Source organism: Alosa sapidissima, chromosome 12 (genome assembly GCF_018492685.1).
Source record: "Alosa sapidissima isolate fAloSap1 chromosome 12, fAloSap1.pri, whole genome shotgun sequence".
NCBI classification, from domain to species: Eukaryota; Metazoa; Chordata; class Actinopteri; order Clupeiformes; family Clupeidae; genus Alosa; species Alosa sapidissima.
Genome location: NC_055968.1, coordinates 12,165,345 through 12,184,307, shown reverse-complemented (window position 1 = coordinate 12,184,307; position 18,963 = coordinate 12,165,345). Strand labels below are relative to the sequence as shown.

Here is an 18,963-nt window from a genome sequence, read left to right as displayed (position 1 = left end):
CTGCCTGACCTTCTCCTACCCTCCAATAACACCAGCAATAAAACCACTACACTCAAAAGCATGCCTCTCAGGTATCAGTTTTGCAGAGAAATGTTAGTGCAAATTTAAGCGACAGCCAACAAGTCTTTCTTCTTCTTCCAAAAAAGCCACTAAAAAGACTACCCCCAGGGGCTTTTAAAAATATTTAGCTGCTGCACACAGTAACACTAGTTTGCCTCACATTGTCAATATGATGGAAGGTTGGAGAATGAGAGAGATGGTCGACAGACATGTTTGCGTTTGTGAAGGTTGATATACAGTACATCTTTATGTATACACCCCTTATGGTGTTCTGAACGGTTGCAACAGGGTCAATTTGAGACAAACTGAGAGCAGGGAAACACCAGACAGGACGAGGTACGTGCTGATGGCCAAACGCAGACCAGTGGACGCCATGTTGGCTCTCTCTGTCAGCCAGCTTGTCTGTGCTGTCGGGCTCTGCAGCAGTCTGACTGGAGCCCTCTACTAACAGCTCTGTGTCATTCTCATTTAGCTTTTAGCCTCTATCAACTGACAAACATAACACACACACACACACACACACACACACACACGCACACACGCACACACACACGCACGCACACACGCACACACACACACACCTCCTCAAAGGGAAAACACTGCCGGGAACAGAAGGAGAGGTTTCCATTTTAAACCATGGAAGCGTGGAGCACGAGGCCAACCACTGTATATCTAGTTACTGGTGTTTAGCATCGGCCCAGCCTTCAGAGTACGAGAACTCTCTGGGATAATTAAAGTTGAATGGGAGTGTGTTGGTAACAGAGAAGAAAAAAGGAATACGCTTAGTTGTAAGTCATGCTAGTGTGTGTGTGTGTGTGTGTGTGTGTGTGTGTGTGTGTGTGTGTGTGTACCGACAGAGAGTAGACTATTAGTGTGTGTGTGTGTGTGTGTGTGTGTGTGTGTGTGTGTGTGTGTTGACAGAGAGTAAGCTATTAGTGTGTGTGTGTGTGTGTGTGTGTGTGTGTGTGTGTACACACTTTCGGCTTCTTTACAGGGAACTCCAGGCCAGAGTGGGATAATCCCAGTGGTGACCTTAATAAAGACTTCATCGCTCTCTATTTCGCTCATTCATAAGCAGCCATTGGGAAACAGAGCGCAAACAAGGAAAATAACACCAATGACATTCAAAACATTCACTCCATGGGTCTCTTAAATACTCAGGTTTCCATTAGAATAGACAGAGATAAAATTAGTGGACAAGGACAAGCAACAAAAAACCTGCTCCTCATGGTAAACTAAACACAGGATAACCATGAACATATACAACGCCCTGACAAGGCATATAGCAAACACAAACAACAACATGGAACTCTCAATACACACAAACACAGACACAGACACACACACACAAACAGAACATGTAGCCTTTCCTACCACCGAGATACAGCAGAGGCAGACTCTCTGACTGCGGCTGATGGGAAACTAAGGCTGAGGTGTCAGGGGAAAGGGAATGCGGCAGAGATACCGGCAGCCAAAGTAGCAGAGAGCTGGCCAACAGCTATCCGCACAAAAACAAATAAACACTTCCTCTGCCACACTCCACAGATCAAGCTCTATTCTGAGCAGCACAGAGGAGAAAAAGAATGAGAGAGAGAGAGACAGACAGACAGAGAGAGAGAGAGAGAGAGAGAGAGAATGTGTCAGAAGTCTCAACACAAGAGTGTTTAGCCTTGACCCTGAGACAACCAAAACATGTAGTGTTGGCAGATGAACAACTTGCTTAAAAGACATTCAAAAGCTTAAAGACGACCAAGTCATCATTACATCATTAAGCTATTATCTTTCTTTTAGTGGAGAAAATTAATTTGGTTTCATGACACAAGATTTGGAGCCTTGAAAGCAGATATTACAGTTGTGTGTTAATAACTGTGATTCCCATTCTAGCCCATACCTACCACCACCACCACCACCACCAGCATAACAAGCTAATATGTGTGTTAGTAATTAATGTGTGCTACAGTGAGATGAAGTCCTTTGCCGACGTGCTGCTAATCTGTGTTATATGAACCTACTGTACACCATTAGTTGTGAAGAGAAAAAACCCGCCACCGGTTAGAAGAGGCTAAGGGGAAAGCAAAGAGCCCAAGCAATCCATCCCTTTGCTTTTCATCCAGAAGTGATAGTCACCAGTCGGATCTTTTATTTTATATGAGGGGGGTAAATTAAAACATTCAGCAGGTTGTTCCCCGCAGAAAGAGCGGATACGCCTCGCCGGCAGTGGCGTGCCTACCTGACTGATGCACTCCTTGACAAGGAGCAGCACTTTTGCCTCTTTGAACTCGGGCCGTCTGGGTTGCTGCTTTTGTCCCACTTGGTGCTCCATGAGCCGGCCACATATTAGACGGGCCGTGGGCACGCAGGGAGGACCCCGCGATGCGCTGCTTCATTTCGGACGACAGCAGGCGTCCTCTGTGCATCCACTCCTGCATTTTGTTGACCGTCAGCCCGTGGGGCTTGGCGGAGCCTCCTCCACGGCTGGAATTCAGGACATCGTGCTTGCTCCTGCCCTGATTGTCCACGTTATCGGAGGAGCCGGAGAGGCTGTTTACCGAGCCATTGCTCTCATTTAGGCGCCCATCTTCACCACTGCTCGTGGTATCGTAGGTGACTGTTTTCCCAGATGAGAGAGTATCGCTCCCCTTTTCAGTCTTGTCCACATTGCCAACGGCAATAGAACTTTGGAGATCTAACTGGGCACATGGCCTGTTCACAGTGGCATATTTCATGGCCCCGTCACTAACTGACCTTTGTAAGACTGCCCTGGTCTTGGAGGTACTCACGTTTTGGCAGCTTTTACTCAGCAAACTACTCTTAGGGCTGAGTGAAATGTTCTCACTAAAGTTCAACAACGAGTCGGTGTCAGATACCTGTTGAGCACTATGCTTTCCAGACGATGACCCATCACTGTTCGAGTGCTTAGTAGAAGATTGTGAGCAAACACTATCATGTGACTGGCTAGTGGTGCTTCCACGCTCAATAAATCCATTGTCTTCTACTTCACCATCTAGGCTAATGTCCTGCATTGCGTTTATCAACAAATAATACGCTTCTTTCAACTGGCTCCTGAGTCTGTCTGTTTCTTGAGCGCTGCTGTTTTGATAGGCACTGGACACATTTGGGTCTTCCAACTGCGTCAGTGTTTCCAATTCGGTATTTGTTTCAACATTAATATGACGGTTCTGTGAGTTTGATACATAAAAGGGTAGAATTTCGTTATCGTAGTAATCATCATCCTCACTATCTAGTGAATGGTGGCGCAGTGGATCTCTCGCGCACCCAACACTGGGAGCCACGTTCAAGTCGAATATTTCCAGTTCGGTGGGGAAAAACGTTGGGCTAAGAAGATTTGGCGTCTTGATATCCCTTGTCAATCCAGTCAAGCCCTCGTAACTTTCTACATTCTGTATTACACGAACTTCTTCTGCATTGCTTTGGACATAATGTAAATAATTTGATTCATGTGGAAACATTTCCGTCCGTCCGGTTGTTGTTACATTAGTGGCAAACTCCTTATTAAAATGGGAAGTAGAATGTGCTTTGTGAATGGAATTAGTAACGCAGCCAGCACGGAAACTATTCTGCTGGCCAAACACCACTCCGTCGCATAGAATCTTTAGATCTCTGTCGCAGTGGACATTTGTCTCGCCGTTCTTTGAAGACGCATAGTGACCATCTGCCAATTTAACTCTGTCTGTATTAATCTGGCTAAAGTTAAAAATCGTAGTTTCACAGCTCCCGAACCCTATTGAATCACCTCCAATAGTTTGTCGTGGAAGTGGTACAGTGTGTTTTTTCTGTGCCTGCGGTCCCCGAAACGCTCCGTTTTGCACTTGTCCTGAGAAGTGAGCCTCTTGCTTATGAAAGCGACTCATCTCCTCTCTATCGTTGCCTCTGTCAAGAATTTCCCTTTGAACTGAGACCCCCAAGAGTTTCTCATTATTTCGACCCCCAAGCCTCGGGCCCCCGCTGAACTGAGTGTCCCTCGCTCCTGTGTTTATGTGTGGTGTCGCCTCGCACTGGGGAAACGCGTTCCTAACAACTACCGTGTTCTCCACTAAACCTACCACCGTGTTGTTGTAGCTTCCGTTCATGTACTTCTCGTTACCTATCATTTTATCTGGTAAAAAATCCAACTCAGTGATCGTTACTATTTTGTGAGTTGGACCGTCTGTCTTTTGCAAAAGTTTTTCTTTACCTTCTCTGCCCCCGTTAGCTGCAACGCCGCATCCACCAGCTGTCGTCCCTTTCTTGGATTTCTTCCCCCGAAGTTTAGCTAATAATGTCCTCCGCAGAGGATCAGCCATTCCTTTGCACCCCTGTGTTTATCCAGTTTCAGCAGATGCACTTCGATGTGTAGAAATACACTTCGAATACCCTCTCTGCGATCGAGACTCGCCGAAGGTCCGCAGTCCTCTCCATTCTCCGCTGTCACCTCTGAGCTCTCTCCCCTGGTTTCCTGTGCTAGTTAGCTGTTAGCTCACTTGCTCAATTGCACCTCTCTCTCTCGCTCTCTCCCTCGCTCACTCGCTTTCCCCCTCTGCCCCCCTCTGTCCTGCTTGCAGTTCAAATACTTGGAATATTTTCTGGCGGGGGTGAAAGGTTAGAAGCGTATTGCGCAAGCTCATCTACAAACATTTGATGCGAAGATGCTGAACACCAAACATTCACTTTGAAACGTTTAAAGATAATCAATAGAGATGTACATATTAGTATAAGTATTGATCTTCAGACTGAAGTTAAACGTGGATTGTTATAAAAGTTTATTACAGCATAATCCTGACAATTACGCATGATAATTTGGGTAATGCAAATTAAAATATATGTAAATATTTCATTTGAGTTGCTGTAAAGTAATTTTTCGTGGATATATTATCTGAAGGCTAATTCTTTAAACCATGCAGAGCGCGTTAGTAGGCTACAGCGCAAGGCATGCATACCTAAACGGACAAATACATTCTCTCACCATCCACAAACATGCCTGTGCAAAAGCGTTCTCGGAAAACGGCTGGCCAAGGAACTGCTAATGCAACAAGTTAATTGGCCATAGCATAGCCTATCCACAGACTCGACGAACAGTGAGCTGTCGCAAGCCTAATATGTCTCAATTTTTGAGAAATTGGAGCTTGATCCGTCCGTTTGACAATCGGTATGTTTGATGGCGCAAAAAACAGCAGCATCAAAATATTTTTTTGTTGTAGGCCTATGATATTGCACTACCAAAATAACACTAATTCTGTCTGTGTTTAAATTCCATTTGTGGTTGTGTGCACTATATGCCAATTCTCCACTTTCACTTGCCCAGATGACAGTGATGAAGATGAACACATCACTGGACTTGCTGCCAACTAGTGAGTCATGTGACTGACGCTGAAATAAAGGATGGTTGTGTGTGTGTGTGTGTGAGAGAGAGAGAGAGAGAGAGAGAGAGAGAGAGAATATTTGCTTTTAACACAGGCACATTTCACACGCCTCTCCGTTCAGGCATATTAATTAATTTCCAAGACCTGCAAAAAGCGTACCCTTAGATCCCAGTTTAAATCAACACCTCCTGTATATGCTGCATGTGAAAGCATTCAGTGTGTAATGGATAAAAGCTCTCACAGCTCTCTCTATCTCTCTCTCTCTCACACACACACACACACACACATACACTCACACACACACACACACACAGAGTGAGAGAGAGAGAGAGAGAGAGAGAGAGAGAGGGTGGTGATGTGTACTGACTAACAAGTATCCTAAATGAATGGCCGTGATAAATGTTCAGCCCTACCCAAAAAGTGAAGTATTTTGTTTTTCTACCCTTGTCAAACCCTAGAGGCTTTTAGACCTGTTACCTGTGATGAATTACAGGTGTCATTTGTTGAAGGAATACATAGTAGGAGTACATAATAGGCCTATGTTATAATGATAAAAAGATGGAGAGAGACGCCCATATAACTCATATGGTGTTTGTCTGGTCTGACTAGAATTAAAAATAAAGCATGTGTAATGATACTATTGATGCTCTGTGTCTACGTTAACTCCATAAGCACAGTCGGACATGCACCCTGAGAGACTAAAATGTGAAGTTGTCTACGACTGAATCTTTACTAGCCCAAGTTTTCTAGCACAAGTTTCCAAAGTGGATGCTATGGGAGCTATGGGATTTTTCCACCCACACGCGTTTCCGATAAGCAAGGGTGTGTTGTGATGCTTTCACAACAGCCAGCAAAGCACATCTCCTTTCGAATATGCCAACCCAACCATGCTTCAAGACGTCCAGAAGAGGAGTTCCTCCGTTGCGCAGTGGAGTGATCTTTTATCTGGACAATCTGTGCTGATCCCCACAGATCGCTGCCCTCTCACCTGCCTCTGCTCTCTGGCCCACTCCACTGCCTTGTACTGGATCAGAGACAACTGTGGCCAAAGTCCATATAAAACAAATAGAAAAGTTTTAGTCAGTGATATTGCAACAATAGAGTATTATACAGAGCGGATTTAGCTGAGAGTCGATGGGACTGAGAGCCATGAGATTCTTTTTTTTTTTTCTCCTGTTTTGAGATTTGATATGTGTCCTCTATGTTGGGTGGTTAAATCTGAATCCATCACAAGCACATCCCTCGGAGATCGCTTTCGTATCCCTTATTTGACAAGCCCTTTCTCCTTCAAAGAAAAGCTGCAGATTAAGCCATGGTGACTGTAAAAGCATTTCTTGTAAAAACAGCCATCAAACACACTACAAGGCTGACACAATACAGCAACCATGGACCCCCACCCTCCCTAAAACAAGATAAGCATCTGTTATTGCACTGGAGCCTTGTCGACCTGAAGACCATGCGTTCCTCACTGCCAGATTAGGCCTTGTCTGGGCATCTATTTACAGGTCAAAGCCTGCAGGCCTACAGAGGAAAGGAGAATGAAAAGGGAGAGAGAGAGTGAGAGAGAGAGAGAGAGAGAGAGAGAGAGAGAGAGAGAATGAGGGGAGGGGCTCAGAGAGACTGAAAACACCTTTGGCATGCTATAGGCTCTACACACACACACACACACACACGGCAAACTTTCACTTTACCCGTTATGGAGTTCATTAACAAAATATGGACCTGGTCACTCAAGATCCTCCAAACTACTCAAATGAGTCACTGAAGTTATTGTCACAGGTCTGATGAACACACACAACAACACTGAATGACAGCAATATCGAAATGTGTCACACAAATCCCCAAGTCAAACCAAAATCTACAGCCTTTTGAGAGAAGTAAAAGTAATTTCAAATAAGCGTGTGCCCACTAGAAATGCGAGAGATCAGCTCATGTGTTAATGGATCAAATGTGATCAAGGGTCTGGAGGATCAGAGAACCCACTTCCTCGAGTTAAGAGAGTGGTCTTTTTAATCACACTAAATTACTGATACAAGGCGGAGAGGGAAATGCCTCCCCCCCTCTCTTCCCCTCTCATTCATTCACTCCTTTTCTCTTCTTTTTCCTCCTCTCCCTCCTCCCTTTTTGATGGCATGGGCAGAACATCTGCTTGGCTGGCTCTTATTCAAACAGACCGTGCTGCTCAGTGTATGCGCAGGGCCCTGCAGATGTTTGCATTCGGCCGCTCATTGTTTAGCCAATGCCGCTCAGTTAATGGGCCGGCCTTTCTCTCAATGTGCCCGCCGACTGAATTTATGTCCATGACACGCACCCTTTCTCAGGGCATAAATTAGAGCAGATCCCTGACAGAGGGGTCGGGGATGTTTGGGGAGATGTGGGTGGGAGGAGGGGGGTTACTTCTCCCTAATTCTCACGAGACCCATTTTTCTTTTCTTATGCCTGCTGACGAAAGACAATCCTGCATTTTCAATTAAAGCGTAAAGCCTGGAAATTACAGAAAGTTCACTGACTGCTTATAGCAAGCAAGTCGTAGCCACAGCAAGCAGCAAGATAGTAGGACCAGCTGTACACCACAAAATGCGGGGGCTGTCCAAAAAATTAATACTGACAAAAAAGAAAGTCATCGATGGATCCATGATATTCTTATTGACAAATGGATAACACCCCCCCCCCCCCCCCCCAAGTCCCATATGCACAAAAGGCCGGTTCAGTGTTATCTGTCATAGCAGAGTGCTCCTCTTGACCTGATCCAGCTACTTTGGCCTCTAAGACCCAGATAGTCATCTCCCTTGTTACTTATCCTGCTACTGCTTGGCCTTGCAGCCCTCTCCCCAATCAGCTATCCTGGGTTATCAGTGCAGAGGTCAGACTATCTGGCTCCTAGCCCTCCGCTCATCATTCACAGACTTTTACTAATTACACTAATTACAACTGTCTCCAGTCATCACACTGCCATGGCCTATTGTCCATATACTATATAATCAGTAATTGTTAGCTCCAAAAGAGACATTACTACTAAAGAAAAGATCACTAATACCAAAATGATTAGGTTCTTATTTTTAAAGATGCTCAGAGGTACTAGGTGCTCTTGAGGAGGTGTGAGTTTTATTAGTTGTTATACTGCTATTTGTTATATGGACATTGCTTAAATTACTGTTAGTCCTCTGACATATTTGCTTGTTTCTAAATAAGTTTGCTTATACAAATATGGGACATCAGGACCCACTTTGAGGATTGTTTATTGATTTTGCAACAAACACATTACACATGGTTACAATAAGGTCATATCAGTGCAGGTGGCCTTTCTATTTTTAGCCAGTATCCAATGGAACAATCCACTTTGTTATTGATTATAGTTCAGGAAGCTATGTCAACAACATCCTTTGAATCACTGGTCTCAGAAGATCACTGACTAAATCAATACAATCCATATCTATGTACCAGGATTCATGGATTTCCTAAGGACATAGATTGGTTACATTAACATTATTCCCAGTCTTTCTTTCCCACAATAACTTCAGGCTGAGTGTTTTCCATCTGTTTTGCACCCAGAGCAGGTGGTGTTGTAAAGGGCCTGTTTGTGTGGAGAGATCATTTGCCTATCAACTCCTGGACCGGTGGCAACCCATGCCCCTTATCAACACCCTGCATTTCACGGGAGTCATAGCGACAGGTCCCATTCCCAACACTTAGCAGCATCTTTGGCAAAGATGTGAATAGGCAGGAGCATACTGTATGAGGGGGCAACTGCCAACAGTGGGCAGAGGACTCTATTCACGAGAAAGTGTGAGTGGAGAACAACTCCCAAACTGAGGAAACAAACTGCCAGTTTGAGACAGATTAAACAGAAATGTAAAACCTGTGCATGGAGGTCTCTCTAGCTTTCTGTAGGACGCTTTAACATGACTATCTTCACAACAAACCAGCCAGGTGATGTGCAAATGAGTCAATGACGTGACATGCAGATTTCTGTGTCAGAGTCCATTAGCTAGGTTTAAAATAATTTTAAAGTATTCATAACAAGCATCATTTTATTCTAGAAAACCTGTATAATTTGAACATATTTTCTGTTTATCATAGAAATTTGTTTTGTAGATAGATAGATAGATACTTTATTGATTATTGATTTTTTTTATTTGTGAAGTATTTATTCAAATTTTAAATGTAAAGTTGGATCTTGGAAAACCAAAACACCCGCCCTTTGCAATAAAGTATTTATAAGTTACTTTCAATACCAAGGTCAACTACAAAATAATGTGTTAAGCACAGTAGACAGTCTAATGTCTTAAAAGCCTTATTTGTCAATGACCCAGATAGATTGGAAGAAAACTCTCTAAACTTATCAAGGGCATGTGTACCTTGCTTTTTCATGAGTATCTTCAGTAAATACAAACCATATAATGTTCAAAGACCAGGGAAGGCGAAAAAATCACTAAACTTATCAAATGATTATGTATCTCCTTGCTTTTTCATGAATATCTTCAGCAAGTACAAACCACATGATGTCCCAAAAGCTGGGAAGATAAAAAACAAATAATCACTGGACTTATCAAAGGTGTGTATCCTGCAGGAGATATCTTCTTTTTATGTAATGCAGCACACCAGAGACCAAACACACATCCCAGGGGGCCTTTCTGGAAAGACAGGTTATTTGTTCACAAACAGGGTTGATAAGAATCAGCGCAGACTTTTCTGTTGGATCAGAAAGGTGTTTCAGACAGGGCCAGGCACATACCTGGAGCTGGAATTTTATCACAGGCATATTTACCAGTATTTCATGTGGACAGCTGATGACAGATAGTGGAAGAATTCCTCTGATCATGGGGTCCTTTCAGATATGAATTGCAAAAACCTTTTCCTTGTTTTTTTTTTTTCTTCTTGGGGCAAGAAATCCATTATATTTGCACCATTAGTTGTCCAAAATGTTTCTAATGGTTACTTGGAGCCTGCATACTTCATGCTTGTCAGTCACGGTATTCAAAAACATTGAGAGGGAGAGGCAGGAAGAGAAACATATTTTCTCAATCCACTAACAACTGGGATGTATTTAGTATTTTGGTTTCTATGTGATCCATGAGGCATCAAACAAACGTTAATGGCATATATTTTCAAAATTACTAAATAAAATGCATAATGAAGGTCAAGTCAGAAATACTGTTTAAAATACACCATTTATTGCATTGAGGATTTAATTTTCTTTTCAAAATTGTATACACTGAAATATGTTTGTTGTTCTTTTTGACAGTATGGTTCGTGTCAACATACTGAACACTAACATAGTTACACAGCGCCACCCTGTGGTAAAAAAGTATGACAAGATTGCGCTTTTGAATCAAAGTAATGCCTTGCTGGTTAAACCTCTTAAAGCAAAATACTTTTTCCACTGCTACCCCCAATATGAACCCATGTCCAAGAAGAAACCTGACCAGACATTATGAACACAAAAAACATCTTCATGTTTACCCCTCTTGCCATGGAATTCCAATAAGTATTGAGGACTGAATAAAGTCGTTTGGCTCTCATGAGGCATGAAATTAATTTAGGAAATTGCATATTCAACATCCAAATATATATAAAAAGAAAAACATATCATTGTGTTATCTGTGAAACTGTACAATTACCACGTGAATGTTTGGATATGCATTTATCTGTAAAATGAAACATAAAAATCCACCTAGGTCTAGATTTTATATTAACATCTATTTAAAAACAGTCCACAGCAGCATATACAACCACAAAGTCATTCACGTTACTCTGGAGGGAAGTTAAAGAGAACTGGACTGGAGTAAGCTGACTAGGAAGGATGTGAGACAAGACAAGAGGAGTCAACACTCAGGGAGAAACAGTATACCTCGTCCATAAACACCTCACTGTCTACAAGCTATCAAACTCCCCAAACCAGGCAACCAGTTTCATCTATTTCGGCAACTCAAGATGACCGAGTTGCAACCCACACCGATATGGCTGCAGTGGTTGGCCTAGAACACTGCCCAGTGTCTATTTGCACTGGGACATTCAGAAGCTCTCATTTTTGTTCTACTATAGCAGTTGAGCAATAAAGAAGTCTGGTTTCCTGTAGCTGTGGCGATGTTCCAGGATGAGTGCGGTCCTCCAGTAGCTTCCTCCTTCTCCGTCTGCACGACTCCCAGGGAGAGGGCCTTTCCCCAGGCACTCTGGCCGGCACGGAGGACTCAATCCCGGGCCTGCCTCAGGATCCTCTTCTCCTCCTCCACAAAGGTCTTATCGGAGGTAGCTTGGCCCATATCTCTCTTTCTCTTCTCTTTCTGCTGGAAGGTCTCCACCCTGCGCTTCTTTGAAGACTTGGAGTCGTCGGCATCGTCGTCATCTGCAACATAGGTCAAAGGAAGGGAGGGGAAGAAAATTTTAGCATCCTCATCCAGGTTTTCCCCTTTTTTACAATTTCCCTCAATTAACCAACAGGAACGCCCCATATATTTGAAGCTGCAAATGGCAAGGTCCAGGAAATCCCCATGGAGACTTATAATTAGACGGTCTACCATACACATCTGTTCAGATCTTGAAGACCATGATGCTATACTACCAAAATCTTTCATTTCACCAGCTTCAATGTTTAAACAAACAAAACAAGCTGGCATCTCTTGTTTCTTTCACATAACAAGCTACCACAGAGTAACAAGACACTGGCATATTGGCAATTGTGTGTGCTTATCTAACAACAGCCAATTGATACACATGCCATGAGGATCAAATACAGTAGGGGTGGGACAGAATATCATTACAGCAATATGGCAAAATATCACAAAACTTATTTTTGTGATGCCTTGTGGATACACTGGTACCAAGTATCGATATTTTGATGATAATATAGTCCGACAATTCATCATCTATCTTGACTCATCTGCCAATTTGACTTACCAGAGTCACTACTTCATGTATCCTTGTGGTGGCGCTTATCAAATGAATGAGAGTATTTCGCTACACACTGTTGAATTATTCTTAGATTTTTAAGATGCACTAATCTAACAGCTCCATGCACTTTGTACATGGTTTCCAATCAGTTGTGAAATGCAGTGAATAAATAATTCCAGATGTTTGCCTTTTTTCCTTCATTTACAGATATTGATGCATCATCATGATTTATACTTTGACTAGTACATAATATGTAGCCACTCCTATCCTCAAGTACAAGTATTGACGCATATTGATGCAGTGTTAATTCCTACCTATAGACTCCTCTATACTGTAACTTAAATGTTATTCTATTGCTGTAGAGTAGTTCTGTTAAAATGCATAATATTATTATATTGCTGTATTATATTGCTTTAACTGTCTCTGTAGCTTAAATGTTAAAATACCTAAATATGAATTGCTTAATGTAATACTATTACTGTAAGTCGCTTTGGATAAACGCGTCGCCAAATTAACAAATGTAAATGTAATGCATCATGGATTACGTTTTTTGCAATATAGTATTTCAGAATCGCTGTATCAGCCAGCAGTGAAGCTCTCACAGTACAACTTTACGGTATATGAGATCATATCATCACACATAGAGGCCATTTGGACTGACCTGACTCGGGGTCGGGTAGCTGTTCATCTTCAGGTAGGAAGCGCGCTTTTCCAATGGCGGCCTGCGGAGCATCGTCTCCGTTGTCCTCATAAACATTGGACCACTTAATAGCCATGTCCATGCCTGGCGGTGGGCCCTTTTTCTTCTCCTCTGTGGCATAGCTCTCTGGCGGTGGCACCGCATTGGTTTTCCATACTTTGAACTCCTTGGGGGGCTAAGACATAATCAAGAACAAGTTAAGCCCAGCCCCATAAGTTTTGGTCTGTCTTGTGGTAAGTTGGCGTTAATGACCATTGTGAATGGGTGCATCCTGCTGCTAGCTTTGATATATGCCTAAACGTGCTGCAACCAACCATAGACTGTATACATTAGCTTCCATCCCACACTACAATTTTACATTAGACGCAGCACATATCTATTAGTGATTGGCGTCAGTAAAACAAAAATCACCGACATAAACATTCTTACCCAACTTGTTACTTGTTGACTAGAAAGCAAGCACTGTAGCTGCTAGCTAGTTCATGTAGCTGCTACTAGCGTTGTATTTACCTCCTCCGGCGCTTTGACGATGCGGCTTTCCCAATCGATTTGTTTATTCAATGGATTGTAGAGGAAAGTAGGCTTTGAAACAGATCTGAAGAGATCGTCGGGTTTGGGCAAAGGCGTACCACCAGCGGCTCGTTTGGTTCCTTGCTGGGATCCATCGCTACGAGACGCACTGGCCCCATCTTTGGTCTTGGATGATTTCGGGCCCTCATCATCGCTACTGTCACTGCTGTCGCTTAGGTCATCATAACCCATAAAAAAATTAAGAGAGTCCGACTTCTTCTTTTCTGTCATTTTGATTTTCTACAGCCAAATGTACACACTGAACTGTTATAAAATGAAGCTCTAATTGATCTCCTACATGCAATTTCCCACTACTACTCCATTTTGAACTGGTAGCGTTTTCTGCGTCATTGCGTCAGGAGGTCACGCACAGGGACGTGTAAAAAGTCAAAACAAGTTGCCTAAATATAGAGTAAAATAACTGTACAGTAAAAAACGCACTGATTTAACTTGACCTGACATTTTATTTCCAATCTAAATTTGGTTGATATAAATGCTAAGTATAATAGGCGTACTTTATTTGACATAACCTTAATGCAAAACATTGTATCGCCACAAGGTGGCGACAACCCACAATGCATTGCCTACGCCAAGTAAATTTATGTTGCAGGGCCTATCGATTGTAAAATGTCCATTTGGCACCTAGATGTTAATGTTGCATACAGACGTACTTCCTTATACAGATGTAAAATATAGAATACATAACACAAAAACATGATGTTAGAACAAACTTTATTAACCAAATTTAATGACAACATATTTGAGTTCAAGATTAGGAGTTAATGCTGATATTTTCTGATATAATTTGCAAACAAACTTAATCTAACTTAAGAAACCTGAGAACAAACCCAACATGACTTTCAAGAACTACAACAGAGCGCTCATATGATCTTACTGAAGCACATTTGAACTTTTATTTTCCAAAAGAAATTAAGGTGCTGTCATTCCAGGCTTGGTTTCAGTTTTTCTAGGTCATAGTCTGAGCAAGAGTAGTGCTAAAATAAAACAGTGTTCAAAATAATGCTAACAATTCTATTTATCTCTGTCTGTCTGTTTATGTTACTCGCATAAAGAGGACTAGACCTCACTTTTGTGTGTAAGCCAGCACTGAGATGCCGTAGTAGACAAACCAGGAGGGTGGAATACGGTTAAAAGCTTGCAGTAGTCAAACCACAGTCCAGCTTTCAGTGTGCAGTGCATGAGTTCGCTGCTGGATGCATGGCAACTATGGGATCATCACTCGACCTGCCAAGAGCCTCCAGTAAAATATACTGCTTGTGTCACAAATTACGCTCTTTAACGGCTGGTCATCGAGTATCTTTGCCAGACTGTATGATATCACTGTCATAAATTACCCCAGAACCAGAGGAGAGATAGTAAAAGGGGGGGGGGGCAGAGATAGATAGAGATAGAGAGACAGACAGAGAGGGAAAGTGAGAGAGAGTGAGAGACTATGTGTATTGACTAACAAGCTGTTCATCCAAAAAGAATTCCTTCCGTGTTTCATCACAATTGCTTTGTCCTGGAATGGCCATGGAGCAGCAGAGATTGAGACACCACAGTGGTCCAGGAAACACTACTGCTTTCACACACACACACTACTTTGATCAACGGCAATTACTCTTTCTGATGCCCATAGGCCTTCTGTCACAACACAATATCATAGATGAATGATGTTTTTTTAAGAATATAATAAAACAGAGTTGCTCATTTTTTATTCATGCACTGTCACACTGGCCCATCTGCTGAGGAGGTCCTCTGGAGAAAAGGACTGTGGACATGTGTCGACCTGTAAGTAATTTCTAATGACAGTGATGAAGACCCTTGGGACACCCTGCTCAGCTGACGGCCAGTCAGGCCCCTTCACTGAGCCTCTCCTCATGAAAGAGTGAATAGGACGTTTAAGGACAAACGGGGTGCTGTTAACACTGTTGAGTAAGAGCCCCTTACAGCCCCTTCCCAGTAGGTTCATCCTCAGCACAGGCTGTACAACTGAGCAACTCTGGGCAGCGACAAACAGGATATTAGTAGGTTTTTTTTCCAGGAAAAATCTACTCTAGTGTTACGATGCACACAACACAGGGGTCTCATTTCATCAGGTCAGTTGCTCGGGGCTCTTATTACATGACACACTGATGCTGCATCGCCTGCATAGGTCCTCCAAATAAAGACCTAGCGAAAATCAGAGTGGTTCCAGACTGCTTGGTCATAGATAGCAGGAGGATAATAGAGTGACTAAGAGGAGACTCAGGTTTCATGTCCATGTGCTGGCCAACTGGTGGGTCAGACTGTCTGGCAAAGCTTTTTACTCAAAGTTAATCCTGGTCGAAGGGCACGAGGCAAGGAAAAGGCTGGACTTGAAAGTGAAATGATTAAACCGATCAGGATGATCCATTTTGTTGTATCTGTAGACTGATTTAGAAGCAACGGTCATTGCGCCAATTCTACAAAAATATCTCCAACTGCACGACAGACACAATACTATTAGAACCATGCTGTTTGGTTCGGCAAATCACAAAAATCTCCACGGTCAGTCATACTTCATGTGTTTGGTCCAAACTGTGTGTTAGATCTGACCAGAGCCATATCTATGCAGCTCTGAATCTGACTAGATTGACACGGTCAACTCTAAAATTCCATCTACAAACATTACGTCTACCGTACAATAGTAGCCATACATTTGTTAGGGTACCTGCAAAACTAAGCTAGAATAAATCACAGTTTAGAGAGAAAAGAGTGAAGCTTCTTCCACTATCACACAGAAGAGGCCATAGCACCACTATCACAGCTGTCAGGCAACAAATCACATAAAATCCACACAAAACACCTCAGGCCTGGACAGTAGACAAAGACAAAAAACTAAAAATATTTCCATTTATCACCCCCCACACACACACATCCCTTCCCTCTTGACAAAAATGATTTCTTAATGTAATTTCCGATTGTGTAATGACTTATTCAAAATAAATAATTAAAAATATAGGTGTTGGTAACTTGCTGATTATATTAAACATTTTAAGTTTCACTTTTTCACATATTTATCTTCATGATTATGCATTAAATTGATCAGACTGTCACATTGTTCAGTTGCATTCAAAATGTCATGAATTACAACATCAACAACAAAAAAGAATATATAAAATTAGGACATTTCACAACACCAGCCAATATTGCAGTGGTTGCCTTGGAGGATTGTAAAATTGACCAGTAGCTCAGGTCTGCACACAGAGGGCTGGGGTGACGGGTGGGGACTCGGAGGACATCTACATGGCAGTGGTGGCAACCTGAGCCCCCCAAACACAAACACACACACACTCCGTGGGCCAGGTCCTTAGACATCGGTCTTCTTGTTGATGAGCACGGAACAGCAGGTCAGTGCACCATCCACTTTGGCTTTCTCCATGTTGGAGACAGGGATGAGCATGTGGTCCTTGAGCTTCTCAAACACCTGCAAGGCAGCAGACACAGACAGCATAAAAACCAAGATGAAACCAAGTTCCCATCCACAATCCACAATGTTGAAGTCCTACCCCTATATAAGATATGTATTACATATATTATATATTGAATTGGACATGTTTATCTATTATGCTCATCATGTAGTCACATGTGGAATACCACACAAAAACTGCTAGAAAAATGACAAATATGACAATGTGACACAGGACAATAACTAATAACTGAGCAGAGGTGTGTTTACAACAGGATTATTTAACTGGCAGCTCCTTAATTATGTGGTATTCTTCAGACTTCTCAGTTATATAAAGGTGGGTGAGGTTATGGCCATGTGAACGGACTGGAGGGGGGCAAATGTGTGAACACACACACGCACGCACACACACATTTAAGTACCGTTCCCAGTCTCAGGCTCGAAAGAAGCACGAATGGTGAGAGAAATATTACAACATCTCAAAAAACTCTCATAAAGCAACGTGTCATTTTGTGGAAGTTCTCCAGGAGGCAACCAATGTTTTCCTAGAATCGTTCCAAGAAGGAATACTTGCAGTCTCTCTCCCTCTCTCTCTCTCTCTCTCTCTCTCTCTCTCTTGGTGACAAACCTGCATAGCCCCAAAAGCCAGCGACAGACTCCATTCACAGCCCTGACCAGTTTCTCCCCCTGTGTGCTCCGACACTAATTGAACCTCTAGGTTAGACCACTTTGGCTATGAGATGTGGGCGAGAGAGAGGGGGGGGTGGTTAGATGAGATGTCGTATTTTTGCCAGAGTCAAACATAAGATCTCTAAATCAGTTTCCTTTATGGAGCTTCTCTCAAAAGCGCCATTCTTTTTTACGGCGGCCTGGGCCTTCCAGCTGGGTTCTCATCACGGCACTTGAAATTTATACGTGGGTAGGTAGAGGCTGCTGTATATCACCAGGCCCTTTTGTGTGCTGATCTTATTTAACAGCGACCGCGAGGCCCAGTAACTGGCACCCCTGCAGACACAGAAGAATCCCCCCCATCCCCTACCTCTAGTTCAACAAACCCAATGACCCCCACCCCCACCCAACCCCCACCATTCTGCCTGATGCACTTACCCCCATTGTCCTACAGAAGAGAAGTTATATAATTGGCCTTTTGGGCTAAAAATAGCAGTGTGGTTTCTTTTTTTTTTTGGGGGGGGGAGAACATTTCATATTAAAACCAGGAGACAGAACCCAGGCCCCGGTTAAGACCTTTTTAAATGGATCCAGTAAATCTGCGCGTCTCGGTGGGAACATCACCAGGCCCTGCCGACCCCCGGAGGTTTTTAAGACCACTACCTGTGGGCTGCAGGACATTTCTAACATACCTCAAGGGCTTCCAGTGAGACCGCAGAGAGACTTCAACAAAAAAAATGTGCGATTTTCTCCGAAAAGGGAAAAAGGGAAGGGAGAGGTATGCGATGAGAAACGAATGGCATTTGATTTGACACAAAGCTGTTGCTTTCTGGGAGCAACACCGCAGCCCTATTGCACAATGACAGTGTGTCATAGAAACAAGTGCCTGGGGTCATAAGTTAAAATCGGCTTTGACGCGATTTTGATTTATCGATTTGCTGAATATGTCACGGCTCATTAGGACTGTCCTACATAGTGAGTCTGACAGACCACCTGATCCCATCGGAGTTATTTCATGTTTGGCTCCAGAAATAAAAACCTCAGTTTGGTTTGGCTGTGGCCTCTGGCACCGAAAGCCGAGTGTCTCTTTTGCCTGATGGGAGAAACAGGATCTCATCTAATTTATGACACTCCATAATAACGATACAAAATAACACTTAAATCACACAGTAGCATCCGACCCAGAGCCACAACTGCAGTGGACAAAGCACAAGAACATACAATTAAGCAGCCACACTTCTCAAGACTTTCCCTAGGGAATCAAAAGGCCAGATGCACAGGGC

The 18,963-nt window shown here is 43.0% G+C and overlaps 3 protein-coding genes across 7 annotated transcripts in view; all 3 read right to left on the bottom strand.

Annotated features, from left to right (window-relative positions):
• Positions 1-4,669, bottom strand: part of syde2 (synapse defective 1, Rho GTPase, homolog 2 (C. elegans)) — a 45,001-nt gene extending 40,332 nt beyond the window's left edge. Inside the window, exon 1 of the mRNA XM_042057079.1 lies at positions 2,291-4,669. Within this exon, the coding sequence (XP_041913013.1) occupies positions 2,291-4,364 (2,074 nt within the window). The 5' untranslated portion in view covers positions 4,365-4,669. The remainder of the gene's footprint in view (positions 1-2,290) is intronic.
• The window catches only part of ddah1 (dimethylarginine dimethylaminohydrolase 1), an 87,160-nt gene that overhangs the window by 1,610 nt on the left and 66,587 nt on the right, over positions 1-18,963 (bottom strand). For 4 of the 5 annotated variants that reach the window (XM_042058165.1, XM_042058164.1, XM_042058163.1 and 1 more), the window contains one exon: positions 14,297-17,029. In XM_042058165.1, coding sequence (XP_041914099.1) covers positions 16,913-17,029 — 117 coding nt within the window. In that variant the 3' untranslated portion in view covers positions 14,297-16,912. Of the gene's footprint in view, positions 1-14,296; positions 17,030-18,963 lie in introns of those variants that run through there. The other variant, XM_042058162.1, reaches the window with a different exon arrangement.
• Positions 10,585-13,933, bottom strand: c12h1orf52 (chromosome 12 C1orf52 homolog). The gene is made up of 3 exons (XM_042058166.1): positions 13,522-13,933; positions 12,973-13,186; positions 10,585-11,766 (listed from the first exon to the last, which is right to left on the bottom strand). The coding sequence occupies exons 1-3, from the start codon at positions 13,810-13,812 to the stop codon at positions 11,612-11,614; spliced, it is 660 nt and encodes a 219-aa protein (XP_041914100.1). The 5' UTR covers positions 13,813-13,933; the 3' UTR covers positions 10,585-11,611.

Coding starts and splice junctions, on each gene's coding strand:
- c12h1orf52 (XM_042058166.1), bottom strand. CDS start 13,812: ATGACAGAAAAGAAGAAGTCGGACTCTCTTAATTTTTTTATGGGTTAT. Junction 13,187..13,521: donor TCGTCAAAGCGCCGGAGGAG/GTAAATACAACG, acceptor ATTATGTCTTAG/CCCCCCAAGGAGTTCAAAGT. Junction 11,767..12,972: donor GCTACCCGACCCCGAGTCAG/GTCAGTCCAAAT, acceptor CCTATGTTGCAG/ATGACGACGATGCCGACGAC.